General features: G+C 41.7%; 1 protein-coding gene across 1 annotated transcript in view; it reads left to right on the plus strand.

Moving 5' to 3' along the window:
• Positions 1–1,761: 1,761 nt before the first annotated feature.
• Positions 1,762–18,073, plus strand: part of INCENP (inner centromere protein) — a 34,312-nt gene continuing 18,000 nt past the window's right edge. The window contains exons 1-3 of the mRNA XM_060770474.2: positions 1,762–1,886; positions 16,374–16,518; positions 17,831–17,941. Coding sequence (XP_060626457.2) covers positions 1,868–1,886; positions 16,374–16,518; positions 17,831–17,941 — 275 coding nt within the window. The 5' untranslated portion in view covers positions 1,762–1,867. The remainder of the gene's footprint in view (positions 1,887–16,373; positions 16,519–17,830; positions 17,942–18,073) is intronic.

Raw genomic sequence — 18,073 nt, forward strand, 5'->3', positions numbered from 1 at the left:
TGAATGCAGTTTGACACCACTTTAGTTTCTTGAGGCACCAGCACTATTTCACAGAGAAGGCTAAAGGCCTTGTGAAAATATGACTCCGGGATATTATAGCATTGAGCTAGGGCTGTTCCAAGTGGTATCAAACTGCATTAATTCTCCAGTGTATAGATGCACCCTAACATAAACGAAGAAATCCGCTTCCTCAAGCGCAGCATCCCGTCAGTTAGTTGGTACTTTAAAGAGTTGCTGTGAGCTTTCCGGGCTGTATGGCCATGTTCTAGATGAAGCATGCTCTCCTGGCCTTTCGCCCACATCTGTGGCAGGCATCCTCAGAGGTTATGAGGTCTGTTGGAAACTAGGCAAGTGGAGTTTACATATTTGTGGAAAGTCCAGGGTGGGAGAAAGAACAGCCACCAGGCTGTTTTTTAAACAGAAACAGATTTTAATTAATTAATGAGATTTAATACTTTAAATGAATGTAATTACTGGATTTTATTATGTACTTGCTGTCCCCTGCCACGAGTTGCTGTGGACCAGTCTGTGTATATGTATTTTGTGTGTGTATATATTTATGTATATATGTGTATATATTTATGTATATATGTGTCTCTTCTGCTTTGCTTTTCAGTTTTTTAATGAGTGATGGTCACTCATTGGCCTGATATGTATATTGTGTCCAAATTTGGTGTCAATTCGTCTAGTGTATTTTGAGTTATGTTAACCCCACAAACGAACATTACATTTTTATTTATATAATTTTATTATGTGTACATTGGAGACATTGAATTGTTGCTGGCTGGAAGCTGCCCTGAGTCTCCCCCTGGGGGTTGAGAAGGGCGGGGTACAAGTATCTGAAATAATAATAATAATAAATAATAATAATTGTCTGCTTGAGGCAAGTGTGAATGTTGCAATTGGCCACCTTGATTAACATTTAATGGCCTTGCAGCTTCAAGGTCTGGCTGCTTACTGCCTGGGGAATCCTTTGTTGGGAGGTGATTAGTTGGCCCTGATTTATTCTTGTCTGGAATTCCCCTGTTTTTGAGGATTGCTCTTTATTTACTGTTTTGATTTTAGAGTTTTTAAATACTGGTAGCCAGATTTTGTTCATTTTCATGGTTTCCTCCTTTCTGTTGAAATTGTCCAGGTTTGTCAATTTTAATGGCTTCTCTGTGTAGTCCGAGGAGCTAACACCTCCCAACAAAGGAGCCCCCAGGCAGCAACCAGCCAGGCGTTGGAGCTACAGGGCCATTAAATGATAATCAAGGTGGCCAGTTGCCACATTCACACTTGCCTCAAGCAGACAAGAGTTCATTCTCCTACCCTGGACATTCCGCAGATATATAAATCCCATTTGTCTAGTTTCAAACAGATCTCACAACCTCTGAGTATGCCTGTCATAGATGTGGGCGAAACGTCAGGAGAGAATGCGTCTGGAACATAGCCAAACAGCCCGGAAAACTCAGTAATTCCGGCTTCAACAACAGTATTAAATCCTGTGGTTGCCTCCTTCCTGCAGAGTCCTGGGGCTTGTAGTTTAGTGAGGCCCAGGAACCCCCCTGGCTGAGCATTTTGAAGTCCCCTCCCCTAAACTACAATCCCCAAGATTCTGCAGGAGGGATGCACTCTCGCTTTGAAGTCTCGTGTGACCCCGGGTTTGCCCTTCCCTCCGTCCACCTGGGCAGCTGCGTCTCAGCCAATGGCTGTCCCCGTTCGGGAGGCGCGCGCTGCTGATTGGACCGCGGGTTGTGACGTAGTTTGAAAATAAAATATTTGAACGGCGGCAAGCCTGGGTTGCAGGCGTTGAGAGCGCGGGTCGTCGTTAACAGTTGGCTGCGGAAGTGTTGGCTCCGGAGCTGGCTGTATTCCCCAAGCAGCAATGGCGGGGAGCACAAAGGGTAAGTCCTGGATCGGGAGAAGGCGGGCTGCGTGGCCTTAAGGGTCGCCCGCCTCCGCCTCGCATCCTTCCCTTCGTGCACAGGGAATCAGAGCTGGAAGAGACCTGATGGGCCATCCAGTCCAACCCCCTGCCAAGAAGCAGGAATATTGCATTCAAATCACCCCTGACAGATGGCCATCCAGCCTCTGCTTAAAAGCTTCCAAAGAAGGAGCCTCCGCCCCGGAGTGTGGAAGCTTTTAAACAGAGGCTGGATGGCCATCTGTCAGGGATGATTTGAATGCAATATTCATGCTTCTTGGAAGAGGGTTGGACTGGATGGCCCATGAGGTCTCTTCCAGCTCTTTGATTCTATGGTTCTATGAACTGGGTTATTTGGAAGTGTATACACCAGGCCTGGGCCAACTTGGGCCCTGCAGGTGATTTGGACTTAGGAATGGTGGGAGTTGGAGTCCAAATCATCTGCAGGGCCCAAGTTGGCCCAGGCCTGGTATACACGCAATTATTTCATACACAATGTTTTTAATAGTTCTGTGCATGAAACATTTTGAGTATATTGAACCATCCCAAAACAAAGAGAACAAACCTTATTCTCCTGGTTGGATGATTTCAAAGCCTTTGGAGTTTCTGGGTAAGAGATGCCCACCCTATAGATTGCCCCCCAATATGTTCAGTTGAACCCCTCCCATCTTCCAGGTCTGAAATACTCCAGAATTTGATGCATGAGATAGCCAGCCAGCCCTTGGTTTTCCGATGTTAAAAACACATCTGGCCCCAACATTTTGGCTAAGGGATGCTCAGCGTGTTGTTATTGTGACTGTCAGAGGTTTGGAGTATTATATCATTTCTAAAGTGAGGCCCTGGTGGCGCAGCGGATTAAAGCTTGTTGACCGAAAGGTTGGCGGTTCAAATCCAGGGAGCGTGGTGAGCTCATAGAATCAAAGAGTTGGAAGAGACCTCATGGGCCATCCAGTCCAACCCCCTGCCAAGAAGCAGGAATATTGCATTCAAATCACCCCTGACAGATGGCCATCCAGCCTCTGCTTAAAAGCTTCCAAAGAGGGAGCCTCCACCACACTCCGGGGCAGAGAGTTCCACTGCTGAACGGCTCTCACAGTCAGGAAGTTCTTCCTAATGTTCAGATGGAATCTCCTCTCTTGTAGTTTGAAGCCATTGTTCCGCGTCCTAGTCTCCAAGGAAGCAGAAAACAAGCTTGCTCCCTCCTCCCTGTGGCTTCCTCTCACATATTTGTACATGGCTATCATATCTCCTCTCAGCCTTCTCTTCTTCAGGCTAAACATGCCCAGTTCCCCAAGCCGCTCCTCATAGGGCTTGTTCTCCAGACCCTTGATCATTTTAGTCGCCCTCCTCTGGACACATTCCAGCTTGTCAATATCTCTCTTGAACTGTGGTGCCCAGAATTGGACACAATATTCCAGATGTGGTCTAACTAAAGCAGAATAGAGGGGTAGCATTACTTCCTTAGATCTAGACACTATGCTCCTATTGATGCAGGCCAAAATCCCATTGGCTTTTTTTGCCGCCACATCACATTGTTGGCTCATGTTTAACTTGTTGTCCATGAGGACTCCAAGATCTTTTTCACACGTACTGCTCTCGAGCCAGGCGTCCCCCATTCTGTATCTTTGCATTTCATTTTTTCTGCCAAAGTGGAGTATCTTGCATTTGTCACTGTTGAACTTCATTTTGTTAGTTTTGGCCCATCTCTCTAATCTGTCAAGATCGTTTTGAATTCTGCTCCTGTCCTCTGGACCATTGGCTATCCCTCCCAATTTGGTGTCGTCTGCAAACTTGATGATCATGCCTTCTAGCCCTTCATCTAAGTCATTAATAAAGATGTTGAACAGGACCGGGCCCAGGACGGAACCCTGCGGCACTCCACTTGTCACTTCTTTCCAAGATGAGGAGGAAGCATTAGTGAGCACTCTCTGTGTTCGTCCACTTAACCAATTACAGATCCACCTCACCGTAGTTTTGCCTAGCCCACATTGGACTAGTTTCCTTGCCAGAAGGTCATGGGGGACCTTGTCGAAGGCCTTACTGAAATCCAGGTACGCTACATCCACGGCATTCCCCGCATCTACCCAGCTTGTAACTCTATCGAAGAAAGAGATCAGATTAGTCTGGCATGACTTGTTTTTGATAAATCCATGTTGACTATTAGTGATGACTGCATTTGTTTCTAAGTGTTTGCAGACCGCTTCCTTAACAATCTTTTCCAAAATCTTGCCCGGTATCGACGTGAGGCTGACCGGACGGTAGTTGTTTGGGTCATCCTTTTTTCCCTTCTTGAAGATTGGGACCACATTGGCCCTCCTCCAATCTGCTGGAACTTCTCCCGTTCTCCAAGAACTCTCAAAGATGGTTGCCAGTGGTTCCGAAATGACTTCCGCTAGTTCCTTCAATACTCTGGGGTGTAGTTGATCTGGCCCTGGGGACTTGAACTCATTAAGAGCGGCCAGGTATTCCTGGACGACTTCTTTCCCAATTTGGGGTTGGATGTCCTCCAATCCCTCATCCACTCCATCTTGCTGAGGTTGAAGACTCTCTTTTTGTGAGAAGACCGAGGCAAAGAAGGCATTAAGTAGTTCTGCCTTTTCCCTATCCCCTGTCAGCATTGCCCCATCTTCTCCCACTGTTAGGCCCAGCTTCTGCCAACCTAGCAGGTCAAAGACATGCAAATGTGAGTAGATCAGTACGTACCACTTGGGCGGGAAGGTAATGGGACTCCATGCAGTCATACTGGCCACATGATCTTGGAGGTGTCTATGGACAATGCCGGCTCTTTGGCTTAGAAATTGAGATGAGCACCACCCTCGCAGAGTCAGACATGACTAGACTTAATGTCAAGAGGAAAACTTTTACCTTTAAAGTAACAATAAGTGAGTATAAGTCTCAGTACCATTCCAGCAGCAAGAATTAAGGACTTAATCACTCGGTTAGTCTTGAGTAATTTACAGCCAAGGTGGGATAACTTGAAAGAGTAATAAAGAAGCACAAGCTTCTCTGTTACATGTGTTGGGAGGAGTTTCTGGAGATGTCGTGGTGAGGTGCTGTTGCCAGAGTGTTGAGCTGATGGAGATGCAGATACAGAGAAGCTTAAGGTCCACGCTCTTGTTACATCCTGTATAGCAGAGGTCCTCAAACTAAGACTAAGGGGTTGGATGCGGACCTTCAAGGTCATTTACCTGGCCCTTGCTCAGGGTCAGCCTAAGTCTGAAACGACTTGAAAGCACACAACAACAACAACAATCCTATCTCATCAGCCCAAAGTAGGCCCACACTTCCCACTGAAATACTAATAAGTTAATATTTATTAAAATTGTTCTTCAGTTTAATTATTGTATTGTTTTTAAGTGTCTTTTGCACTACAAATAAGATATGTGTGGTTCACATAGGAGTTCATTCATGTTTTTTTCAAATTATAATCAGGCCCTCCTAACAGTTTGAGGGATTGTGACCTGGCTCTCTGTTTAAAACGTTTGAGGACCCCTGCTGTATAGACTAGTGCAAACATGGTCTACATAGGGTTGCCTTTGAAGACTGTTCAAATGGTCCAATGGGCGGCACCCAGATTGCTCACCGGAGCGAGGTACAGGGAGCAAATAACTCTCCTGTTACGTCAGCTCCACTGGCTGCCAGTCTGCTTTTGAGAACAATTCAAAGTGCTGGCTTTAGTCTATAAAGCCCTAAACCAGTGGTTCCCAACCTGTGGGTCCCCAGATGTTTTGGCCTTCAACTCCCAGAAATCCTAACAGCTGGTAAACCGCCTGGGATTTCTGGGAGTTGTAGGCCAAAACACCTAGGGACCCACAGGTTGAGAACCACTCCCCAAAATGTTCCCAGCCTACCTGTCCGAATGAATCTCCCCCTATAAACCCACCTGGGAGATCGTCTGGGGAGGCCCTGCCCTCAGTCTCAGCCCCCTTGCAAATGTGACTGGTGGGGACGAGAGAAAGGGCCTTCTCAGTTGTGGCTCCTTGGCTATGGAGCTCCCTCCCCAGTGACAATCGATCAGCCCCCTCTCTCCTTGCCTTCAGAAGGAAGGTAAATATTTGGCTGTGTGATCAGGCTTTCGGAGAATAGTGCAGAGCAATAACAGATTTGGAATATGTGCAATGACTATGGATTGGCTTGGACTACAATTAAGGATGGAATGATTTTAATATGAAATGAAATGTTTTTAAATATTTAATATGTATTTTAACATTTTGGAATTGTATGTGCTTTAAGGCATTGAATAATTGCCTCTCTGTAAGCCGCCTTGAGTCCCCTGCAGGGTTGAGAAAGGTATAAATACGGTCAATAAATAAATAATGAAGACGATATAAACTGACTGGGGGTATAATGTGTTGGAAAGAAAGGCTGAATGAAGAGAGTCAAGAACTTCTGCTAGACTTTTGTAAATAGTGCTGTATAAAGTTTTCTATAAAATATACAAGTTGTGCTTGCCTGCTCCTTAACTGGAAGGGGAGTGCTTCTGCTGAAGTAGGGGGTTGGTTTGTTGCTAAATAAAGAACTCCAGCCAATTTGCTGTTACAGTGGTTACTATATGGGTGTTCAAGAGAAGTTGCAGTTTGTGTGTCCCTCCTTATCACAATTCACTTCCTCGTCACTTGTTACATTTGGAGGAAATACTGAAAGTAAGCCAGCACTGAGACTTGGTGGTATACATAGGGGAGATTGTTCTGTGCTTTGGGTGCCATTGGGAAGAAGACACTTCAATTCCTTGCTGCCAAATGAAAATCTACAAACTCTGGCACAGTCAATAGTGATTTTTTTTTTCCTGATGGCATTGGGATCTGACAATCACCTTGTGGCTTGAGGCAGGATACATGTTCTGGAACAGCTGTTCCAGGAGCTCCAATTTTGTGCTTTGCACTGAGTGTTTGTTTATAGTTCTAAGTTTCAGGGACTCTGCAGATAGGTGGCTTTTGGCTGCATTCATGGAGCAAGCCACCTGTCAATTATCATTGGGTTCCCTGGTTCCACCCCCTTTCTAGGCTTTGGAGGGAAGGGAGCCTTTTCACGTTAGTCACAGCAAGGTTAGCCAATGTATAGGATGTGTTTACGTCCCCTGTACAAAGGCTTCAGCCTTTAAGAGCTCCAGGGAAAGAATGCCAGGGAAGCATTCCCACAGCTTTAAGAGTCTCCTAAGAACTCCAGGGATTCCTTCCTACAGCCTTGGGAGTTTCCAGGAAGACAGCCTTAAACTCTAAAGAACATCCATTGCCTGTCTGGTAGGTCCTCTCAGTGAAGGAGTTCGGCCTGGCAGAGGAGCCCACACCAGTGAGGGTTGGATTTTAGTTAGCCTTGGGAGAAGTTAAATAGGGGAATTTTCCTTTGAAGAAAGTTATTGAAGCTAGTGCCTGTTCCCTGTGGACAAGTTTGAGAGAACTTATACTTTACCAAGAAAGCTTTACAATTCCTGTTTGATTCATTAATAAAAGACTTTGTTGTACCTTTTAAGCCATTTGAAGATTCCTCTTGTAAAGGAAGCCTCTGAGAACTTTTCCTAGGGCCCCTGGCTTCCCGCTGGGTAAAGGTTACACATCCTATATCTAAAGTCAACTAGCTATAGGCCCAGAGGCGACAGAACAGTACAAGAAGGTTAAAACTGTGAGATAAAACAAAACACTATTAAAAAAACAAAGAAGAAATATTCTCAGCTAAAATGCAGGTTGACAAGCCAGAAATATTCCTAAAGATAATTTGGCCTTTTGTTGTGCAGTCAGCCCTCTATATTTGCTGGGATTAGGAGCATGGGGTCCTTGAGAAAGCGAAACATTCCCTATAAAGAAATTACTTTTCTTACCTAAGAGAACACCTCTCTGGGAATCTCAGGGTCCTCCATTGTGACTGAAGGAAGTTGACATTGGCCCCCTTCTACACTGCCATATAATCCAGTTCAAAGCAGATAATCTCAGTTTTATATGGCAGTGTAGAAGGGGCCAAGGACCCACTGGAAAACTTGGAATTCCTTGAGATAATATTTTGATAAAGTCTGTCAATAATAATAATAGGTTCTTGTGGGTTTTTTTCGGGCTATAGAGCCATGTTCTAGAGGCATTTCTCCTGACGTTTCGCCTGCATCTATGGCAAGCATCCTCAGAGGTTGTGAAGTCTGTTGGAAGTAGGAAAAATGGGTTTATATATCTGTGGAATGGCTGGGGTGGGGCAAGGAGCTCTTCCCTGCTGCAGTTAGGTGTGAATGTTTAGCTGATCACATTCATTAGCATTTGAAGGCCTGCCTGAGCCTGGGAAAATCTGTTGCTGGGAGGTGTTAATCTGTGCCTGGTTTTTTCCTCTCTGTTGTTTAGCTGTTATAATTTTAGAGTTTTTTAATACTGGTAGCCAGATTTTGTTCATTTTCATGGTCTCTTCCTTTCTGTTGAAATTGTCCACATGCTTGTGGATTTCAATGGCTTCTCTGTGTAGTCTGACATGGTGGTTGTTGGTGTGGTCCAGCATTTCTGTGTTCTCAAATAATATGCTGTGTCCAGGCTGGTTCATCAGGTGCTCTGCTATGGCTGACTTCTCTGGTTGAAGTAGTCTGCAGTGCCTTTCATGTTCCTTGATGCGTGTCTGGGCGCTGCGTTTGGTGGTCCCTATGTAGACTTGTCCACAGCTGCAGGCGAAACGTCAGGAGAAATGCCTCTAGAACATGGCTCTAGAGCCCGAAAAAACCCACAAGAACCTAGTGATTCCAGCCATGAAAGCCTTCTACAATACAATAATAATAATCTTTATTTATACCCTGCCACCATCTCCCCAGTGGGGACTCAGAACAGCTTACATGAGGCCAAGCCCAAACAACAAATTACAATAAAATAAAACCAAAAAACAACCAAAAATGCAAACAATAAACAACATCATAATTGCATAAAACATGTAAATATATAACAATATAAAATTACAATAGGTGCAATCACAATGGGTGGGCTACATGTTATGATTAAAAGAGAGACTAATTAAAACTCGGGCGAGATAAAAAAGAAACAGATTATTTGCGAAGGAGGGCTCATTATAGCGGGGGTTGTGGAATCAAGCTTTCTCACAAAGGGGAAGGGGCGACACAACGTATACTCCAGTGACAGAACGTTGAGGCTAAGCAGTAGTGTGGAATTGTATACCTACTCTCCAAAGGCGCAGCGGAAGAGCCAGGTTTTAAGGTCCCTTTTAAAGGTTTCTAGGGTAGAGGCTTTCCAAATTTCTCCAGGTAGTGAGTTCCAGAATCGGGGGGCCACAGAGGAGAAAGCTCTATAAATCCATAAAAGTCAAAGCCGCAAATGTGGTGGGCCAATCATATAAGGCAGTGGTTCTCAACCTGTGGTTCCCCCAGGTGTTTTGGCCTAGAAATCCCAGCCAGTTTACCAGCTTGTTAAGATTTCTTGGAATTGGAGGCCAAAACTTCTGTGGGCCCACAGGTTGAGAACCATTGTTATTGATGTGAAGATACTGAAAATATGGATATTTATACATGTATTGTATGCATGTTGGAAGCACTGAAATGTAGGAAAATCAGATTCTCTCTGTATTAGGTAGCCAAGCTGACAGGACAAAATGATTGTGAAGATCTGTGTCCAAAGCACAGTCAAGAGGAGGGGTGTATATGAACATTTTAGGGGGAAGATAGGAACAGCACGGACAGATAGAGGTAAAAAGAAGTGGTGCTCTCCCCCTGTCCTGATAGGTCAAAAGTAGGCCCCTTGATGGATCTATGTGAGCTGAATCTTAGTATCTCTAACCTACTGTAAGCTGCTCTATAGATATGAGACATGCCCCATTCATGTAGAAAGCTCTAATTTGATATTTCTATGATGCTAAAGTGACGTAGTGGGGGATGTTAACGTATGTAGGAGCATGTTTCATTGTTTGCCTGTATTTGAAGATGTATAAAAGGGAAAGTCAACGCTTTTATCCTCACCCTGCTTTGCTTTCGGAGGAAATTCCACAGCAGAGTCTCAGCTGAAAATAAAACCATACTTTTCTGCCTCTTGGTATTATCTCTCCTATCATCCACAACACTATAAGGCATTGCATGCTACCAATATTTTACATTTATTTCTGGAGTTAACTGGTATAGCCAGTAGGGATTCTTCATTCCTATAGCAATAGGCATATGATTAGAGCCCCTTCTACACTGCCGTGTACCCCAGGATCTGATCCCAGATTATTTGCTTTAAACTGGATTAAATGAGTTTCCACTGCCTGATAATCTGGGATCAGATCCTGGGATATAGGGCAGTGTAGAAGGGACCTAGGTGCCTAATCTAACAGAACTTCCAAACTGTGTGTCACAACATGTTAGTGTGTTGGTTGCAGTTTGCAGATATGCCACACAAATGTAACAGGACCAATATTTTAGTGTTGTGCCATGTGATTAATACCCCAGCATTCTGCCCTCTTGATCTTTAAAGGCCAGTTCTGAATTTATATTTTCTTTTATATATGTTACTACCCCCCTCTTTTTTACTGAAGCCGATGCTTGATATACCTTACCTAGTTTTTTATTTTCCAGATACGCTATGTGTTTATGGGTGATATGAGTTTCCTGTAAAGCAATTATCTGGCAATTTTTTTTCTTAAATTCTCAAAAACTTTATTTCTTTTATTTCCCGAGTTCAGTCCGTTAACATTATTACAGTAAAACTTTAAGCTGGCACACATATCAGCAGGTACTTTCTTGTTGTCTTTCTAGTTCTCCTTCTTCTTGCTGTTGTTCTAGTTTTTCTTTTTCTTCTTCCCTGTTTTCCAGTTTTCCAGAGGCTTCTTCAAACATAGGTTCCGTTCTTAGGTCTGTTCCTGTTGTCCTTGTCAAGTCTAATCTGTAATTTCTTGGGTCTAGATCTTCCTTTTGTGGCGATGTTGTACGTTGTCTCTTTGTCTGTTTTCCTTCCTGTTGTCTTCCTTCGGGTCCTCTCTCTCTTTCTTCCAATATGCTTTCGTAAAATTGTCTTGCCTTCTCCACTTCTCTTTATTTTAAAATTGTCTTGCCTTCTCTTTATTTTATTTTGTTATTTGTTTAATGCTAATCTTTGGGGGTGATGGGTGATGGGTATATTAAATTGTTCTTTCGTTACCTTTTACTCAGTTTCTTCTCTATTTGTTTCTTTTCTTGTCTTTGCCTTCTGCGCGTCCCTCCGCCTGGCCTCTCTTTCTTTGTTCGCTGTCCCGTGCCTTTCGTTCTTCGCCGCTTGTGTGCCTTTATTTACCTTCCCCTTTACGTTTCCTGTCTCCTTCTTCCTGTTTTCCTCCCGTCCTCGTACTTCCTCTCGCTGTCTTTTATCTTCTCGTTTCCTCTTGCGTTCTCTTCTCGCGTTTTCTTCTCCTCCTAATCTCGGCACCCTCGACTTCTCACGTGGACTCTCTCCTCTTCTCGCGAGAGCTCACTCGGCCTCCTCCTTATCTTGCTATCGGCTCCGCAGACAAAACAATCTTCCCAAGGTCAGTCCTTGTTCCTTGTTCCTTTAATTATTTAATTATTTAATTATTTTCTCTTACTTTCCGTTTAACTCTGTCTAGACTCCTTAGTTATTTGAGCATTCGAGCTTGTTTTCTTGCTTTCGTTCATTTAGTTATTGCACTCTTTTTCTCTCGTGTCTTTTGCTTTCCAGCTTCTTATTTCTCTCTCCTCTTTCTCCTTCCCTCTTTCCCTCTCAGGGGATTTCCGAGGGTTCTCCTTTCTCCGGTCTCTTCTTTCTCTCCATTTGTCCACTTCTATCGCTCCTTCATTCTCTATTCACATGGAAGGGGTCTCCCTCCTCCCTCTCCGAATCCTTTTCTTTTCTTACTCACTTTTTGGTTCGGTTCTTGCTTCTTTTTCGCTAAAATGCGCGTGGTAGAGGATAGGTCGGGCTTGATGCCCTCTCGCCCAGCCTAGACCCGCCGTACCTCGGGCGCCTTACCGGGTCTTTTGGGTGGTCCCCTCTTGAGGAAGGGACCCCCCTTTAGACCATTGGCGGCATCCCCGGTTCCGCTGTTCCCCTCGTATCAATCCACGCCGGGGAAGGGAGCTGTCGCTCTACCCGGTCTCTCGGCTTGGGCTGGCACACGCCGGAGCTCTAGTGTGCCTGACTCCTCTCCATCTTCGCGCACCGGAAGTCTACAACGTATACATGCCGAACGAGGCAAAATCAAAATTTCTAAAAGAACTAGAAGGAAATATAATAAAACAGGAATTTGATAAAATAATTATATTAGGAGATTTCAATTGCGTACTAGATGTTAAAAGAGACAAAACGACCAATCCAAACGATACCAAACAAACAGGAAAAGAAAAGAAAACATCAGGAAACATGCCAAAGACACTATTAAACTTGCTAGAAGAAATGAAAATGAAAGATGTATGGAGACATAATAACGAAAATGAGCAGGACTATACTTACTTCTCGGCCAGACATAAGTCTTGGTCGAGAATAGACATGATCTGGGCATCTGCATCCCTCTTGCCCAAGGTGAAAAGCATAAAGATTCTAGCAAGAACAGAGTCAGACCACTGCCCATTAATGATGGAAGTTAGGGAAGGGAGAAAAGATTGGAAATGGAAACTAGAAGACAATCTATTACTGAAGGACGAAGACATCAGGAGATGCAAAGACAAGTTGAAAACATATTTCGAGGAAAATGATACTGACAAAACAAGCATATTCACCTTGTGGGAAGCGGGTAAAGCAGTTATGCGCGGATATTTTATACAACTAAAAGCAAGGAAAAAAAGGGAAAAAATAGAGAAACAGAGAGAGCTAATGGACAAAATAGAAATGGAAGAGAGGAAATTAAAAGAAAATCCAAGAAACAAGACGGCTTCGGACAATATAGCTAAATTACAGAAAGAGAAAGAATATCTAGAGCTAGAAGAGAGAGCTAAAAACCTGAAGTATATAAAAGCTGATTATTTTCAAAACGCGAATAAACCGGGGATCTGGTTGGTAAGAAGATTAAGAAGGAAGAGAGAAGCGAGAATTATTACAAGAATAAGAATGAATGAGAAGAAGTAACAGAAGAAGGAGAAGTGCGAAAAAAATTTGAGAAATACTATAAGACACTATACCAGGATGAACAAATAAAAAATGAAAAAATTATGGACTATTTAGCAAAGAGGAAAATCCAAAAGATTTCAGAAAAAGAAAGGGAGGCACTCAACGGGGAGATATCCGGGGCGGAAATACAGAAAGCAATAAAAAACCTGAGATTAAATAAGGCACCGGGCCCAGACGGGTATACAGCAATATACTATAAAAAATTACAAAAAGAAATAACACCGTACCTAAAAAAAGTAATGAATGAAATTAGAGAAACTAAAGAGATCCCCCCCACTTGGAAACAAGCCAATATATGTGTGATACCGAAGGAAAACAAAGATCCGGAGAAAGTAGAAAATTATAGGCCAATATCACTCCTAAATCTAGATTACAAACTCTTTAGCAACATACTAGCGGAAAGATTTTAAAAATTCCTTGTAAATTGGATCAAAGAGGAACAAACGGGTTTCCTTCCGGGGAGAAATCAATGTGAAAATGTAAGAACGATAATAGACCTTATTGAATATTACGAAAAACACATACAAAAAGAAGTGATGTTCCTCGCAATCGACGCGGAAAAAGCGTTTGACAAAATAAACTGGATTTTTTAAAAATTACTTTTCAGAGAAATGGACTTAGGATTTTATATAATAAACTCAATTGAGGCAATATACAAAACACAGTACTCAAGAATAGTAATAAACGGACAGGAAAGCAGGGAAATTGAAATACGGAAAGGAACGAGACAAGGATGCCCCTTGTCTCCCCTAATATTTATTTTAACACTAGAAGTACTATTAAATAGTATAAGAGACAACGAGGAACTTAGGGGAGCAAGAATAAATGGGTATTCCTACAAGTGTAGGGCATCCGCAGACGATTTAATTTGTATTATCGAAGAACCAAACAAAAATTTGAATAAATGGTTAGAGACAATTGAAGAATATGGAACAGTGGCAGGGTTCAAACTAAATTTAGGAAAAACTGAAGCTATAACAAAGAATATATCAAAGAAAAAATTAGAACAACTTAAAGAAAACAGCAAGATAAAAATCGTCTCGAAACTTAAATACTTAGGAATTATCATCACACCCAAAAATTCACAGCTCCTGCAAAACAATTACATAAGAGTTTGGAAAGAGATAAAGAAAGATCTAGAGAATTGGAGATATCTGAAAATTTCACTCCTGGGGAGGATATCCTGTATCAAGATGAATGTGCTTCCAAGAATGTTATTTCTTTTTCAAAATTTACCTATAATCAGAACCCAAAAAAATATAAAAGAATGGAACAAGGATATTAGGAAATTCATTTGGCTCAACAAAAAACCGAGAATAAACAACAAAAATCTAACCGATGAGAGGGAAAGAGGAGGACTGGCCCTCCCAGATTTGGGCCTCTATGCAGAAGCCTGCGCACTAGCATGGGCGGCGGATTGGATTAGATTGAAAAAAAGATAAAATCTTAAACTTGGAAAGCTTTGATCTCCGTAGGGGGTGGCATGCTTATATTGGCTATGAGAAACTAAAAATCGAAAAAAAAATTGGTAATCACTACATAAGGGCGGCAATTATTAAAACCTGGAATAAATATAAAAAAAGGATGTACAGCAAAATACCAACATGGATCTCCCCACTAGAATCGTGTCAGAGAAAGGAATTGGGTTGGATAAAATGGCCAAATTATAAAGAATTAATAAAGGAAGAAAAAAATGAAGTATCCCTAAGACCACTAGCTGAAATGAAACTAATTTACCCAAACATGACTTGGCTCCAATACAGGCAGGTACAAGAATTCTTTGGCAAGGATGAAAAGACAGGATTCGAAAAAAAAGGAAATAAATGGGACAGGATATGGGAACTGGAGAAGAAAAAGATATCTAAGATATACAAAGAACTACTCAGGTGGAATACTGAAGAAGAAGAGATAAAAGAATGTATGGTGAAATGGGCTAGAAATGTGGGAAGAAAAATAAGAACAGAAGAGTGGGAAGAGATATGGAAGAAAAAATTGAAATATTTAAAAGCATACGACCTGAGAGAAAATTGGCTTAAGGTCTTCTTCAGATGGTACATGACCCCGGCTAAAATAAACAAATACTATAAAAAGGCAAACTCAAAATGTTGGAAGTGTGGATCAATAGAAGGAACGATGTTCCACATGTGGTGGCGGTGTAAAAACACAAGAAGCTACTGGAAGGAGATACAAGTAACATTACAGAAAATTTTGAAAATCAAAATTCCTCTAAAACCGGAAATATTCCTACTGGGCATCACGACAAATGTTAAAAAAGACAAGAACACAGACAAACTACTATTTTTGGCAACAACAGCGGCAAGGATATGTCTTGCCAAATATTGGAGGAAGAAAAAAGTTCCACAGTTAGGGGAGTGGATAAGGAAAATACTAGAGGTGAGAAACATGGACAGACTGAGCTTTATTATCCAAAGAAGCAAAGGGATAATGGAAACTGATTGGACAAAATTTAAAGAATACTTAAAGCTAGAAAAGTAAGTTCAAGAATAAGCTAGTTAGAAGAGACGACACGGGAAAGAGAGATGGACATAAACCTCATACTAGTCGAAATAATCTATGGTAAACAGAGAGAAAAAGGAGGAAGAAACGAAAGAAAAGGATAAAACCTCCCCCAAAGAATCCTGGAAGTCAGTGGATTTGAAGAACGAACTTTCTTGATCTCTCTTTTTCTTTTAACTGGCACTCTTACCTTTCCCACACTACCCCCCCCCCCCTATAATTACCTAACCTCTCAATTTTCTACCCCCCCCCCTTTTTCTTTTTCTTTTTTTCTTTTTTTTCAATCCACCCTATACTTCCCTACCCCCCCCCCCCCCCCCCCCCCCCGGACCTTTTCCCACTTCCTCTCAAACCCTACTGGTTGTATTTATTTTAGAAAATTGCAATAAAGATTATATTAAAAAAAAAACAAATGTAACAGGAAATAACAAAAATATTGGAAATATATGTTAATTAACTTACAAACCATATATTTTAAAATATATAAATGAAAGTTTCATGTGATATGTTGCATCACTATTACAACTTATGTATGTTTCCATGTCTCTTATAAGGGATTGGTTAACACCTCTAGTATGCTTATGAAACTGAATTACCATGTTGCAAAATGATACATGACTAAGAAAGTGTCACCAACACAAAATGTTTGTAAAGCTCTGCCATGTATCTTTCAGACACCCACTACTTTCAAAATTGGTAATTTGACTTTTATTTAAAGTTAGGCTGCTGGCACTTGCCTGGTTCTGAGTATTTAGTTTGAACACAAGCTAACCTGTTTAAGATTGTTTTGCTGAAACAGAGTCTGAGAGAATCAAGGCATTTCTATCTTTTTTTCCTCTAGTGTGATGAACAAATTATCAAGTATATCTGTTCCTTGATCAAGAAGAACCTCTTTGTTTATTTTGCAGACCAAGCAATGCTGAAGATGATATGCCCAGTGAGGCTGGAAGAGGAAATACAGAATCAATGTAGGCAATTTCTTGATAATGCTGACAACACAGACTTTTTGTGGATGGATGAGATTATTGAAGAGGCACAAAAGATGTTCAGCAGGTAAAAATCTCACAATATTCTGGGACAGGTGCCAAAAGCAAATATTTGGTTCTTTGTATCTGTTGAAACTGTAACTGTTCCAAAACCGAGAGGTTGTCATCCTGGGTGGATTAACTTTAAATCAGAGAAACTATAAATCCTTTCTAAATTGTAAATGTAACTGAGATCCTGACTGGTATTGGCGGTCATAAGAAAACAGGCTGGTTTGTAATTGGATTGTTTTTAATCAATCTAGAAGCATAATCCTAAAACATTTAGCTATGCAGCCCATGTGCATTTTGCCATTCATAATTACATTTCATGGAATTATACAATTTGGCTGGTGTTTTCTATAAAGGTAAAGGTAGTCCCCTGACATTAAGTCCAGTCATGTCTGACTCTGGGGTGTGGTGCTCATCTCCATTTCTAAGCCGAAGAGCCAGCGTTGTCCGTAGACTCCTCCAAGGTCATGTGGCCAGCATGACTGCATGGAGCGCTGTTTTCTATACACATTGCTTATTTGGAGTCTGAGACCTTATCAAGACACTCATTTTTGATGGTTATCTTGATCTTATGTATTTTTCTGATATGCTTGATTTTTATGAGATATCAATGCCATATCTGATGGCTGAAGAAATGCAAAGTATAATTCTACCAAATCTCTATCTCTTAGTTCAGGGCTTCTTAAACTTTTCCATTCACACTTCCTTTGGCCCAAGAAATTTTTACATAACCCTGGTTATATTAGTATATAAAATAAGTATGAAAATCAAACATTTGCTGACAAGAAATGAGCATTTGTAAGTTTTGCTAAACAGGCTGATTTTCCTTTTTATGAAGTACAGTTGAAGCATCTTCTGCATAGTCCATTGTAAACACTGCACAATAGATTTGTGCAAATGTCAAAAATAGCTACTATGTGGTGTTCAGAACCCCAACATTAAGGGACCCCATTTGGGGTCAGGAGCCACAGTTAAAAAAGTAGTGCCTTAGACTATGTGCGGAAAGTTTCTCAAATTATATTTGTGTTTGGGTACGTTGCCCAGGCCAGGAAACAGATAAGTATTCGTAAAAATATTTTGGGTTCATCTACACAGTGACTATTCAAAGGATGGCATGGAGGAGCGATCCACTATGATTGGTTTAACCCCTGCATTCCACCCTGGAAACACATGCTTCTAGCTGTTTCAGTCTTGCAACATTTCCTGCATGGATTAATTTGAAATAAATAGTTTACCTTTCTGTAACACACAATAGATGATTTGGTCAGTAATTATCTGGGTAAGACACTAACAGGCTGGCATTTCAACTGTTTTGCTCTTTGGTATCTAAGCAACAACTTCAATGAAGAACAGCTGCTGATGCCCAAAACGCCATCGCAGAGAAATCGCCAGAAAAAAAGCCGTGCTTCATCTGCTAAGCATGAACAGTTTGCCAGAAAGAGGTAGGATGGAATATTATATGGAGGTCAGGTTGACGATGGGTGATGGGATGATTTACAGTTGACATCTGGAGTAAATATTGAGATAGGAAGAAAGCCGGCGTCGTGTAATGATTTGAGTGTTTAAAAAGGATT

Source organism: Anolis sagrei, chromosome 1 (genome assembly GCF_037176765.1).
Source record: "Anolis sagrei isolate rAnoSag1 chromosome 1, rAnoSag1.mat, whole genome shotgun sequence".
NCBI classification, from domain to species: domain Eukaryota; kingdom Metazoa; phylum Chordata; class Lepidosauria; order Squamata; family Dactyloidae; genus Anolis; species Anolis sagrei.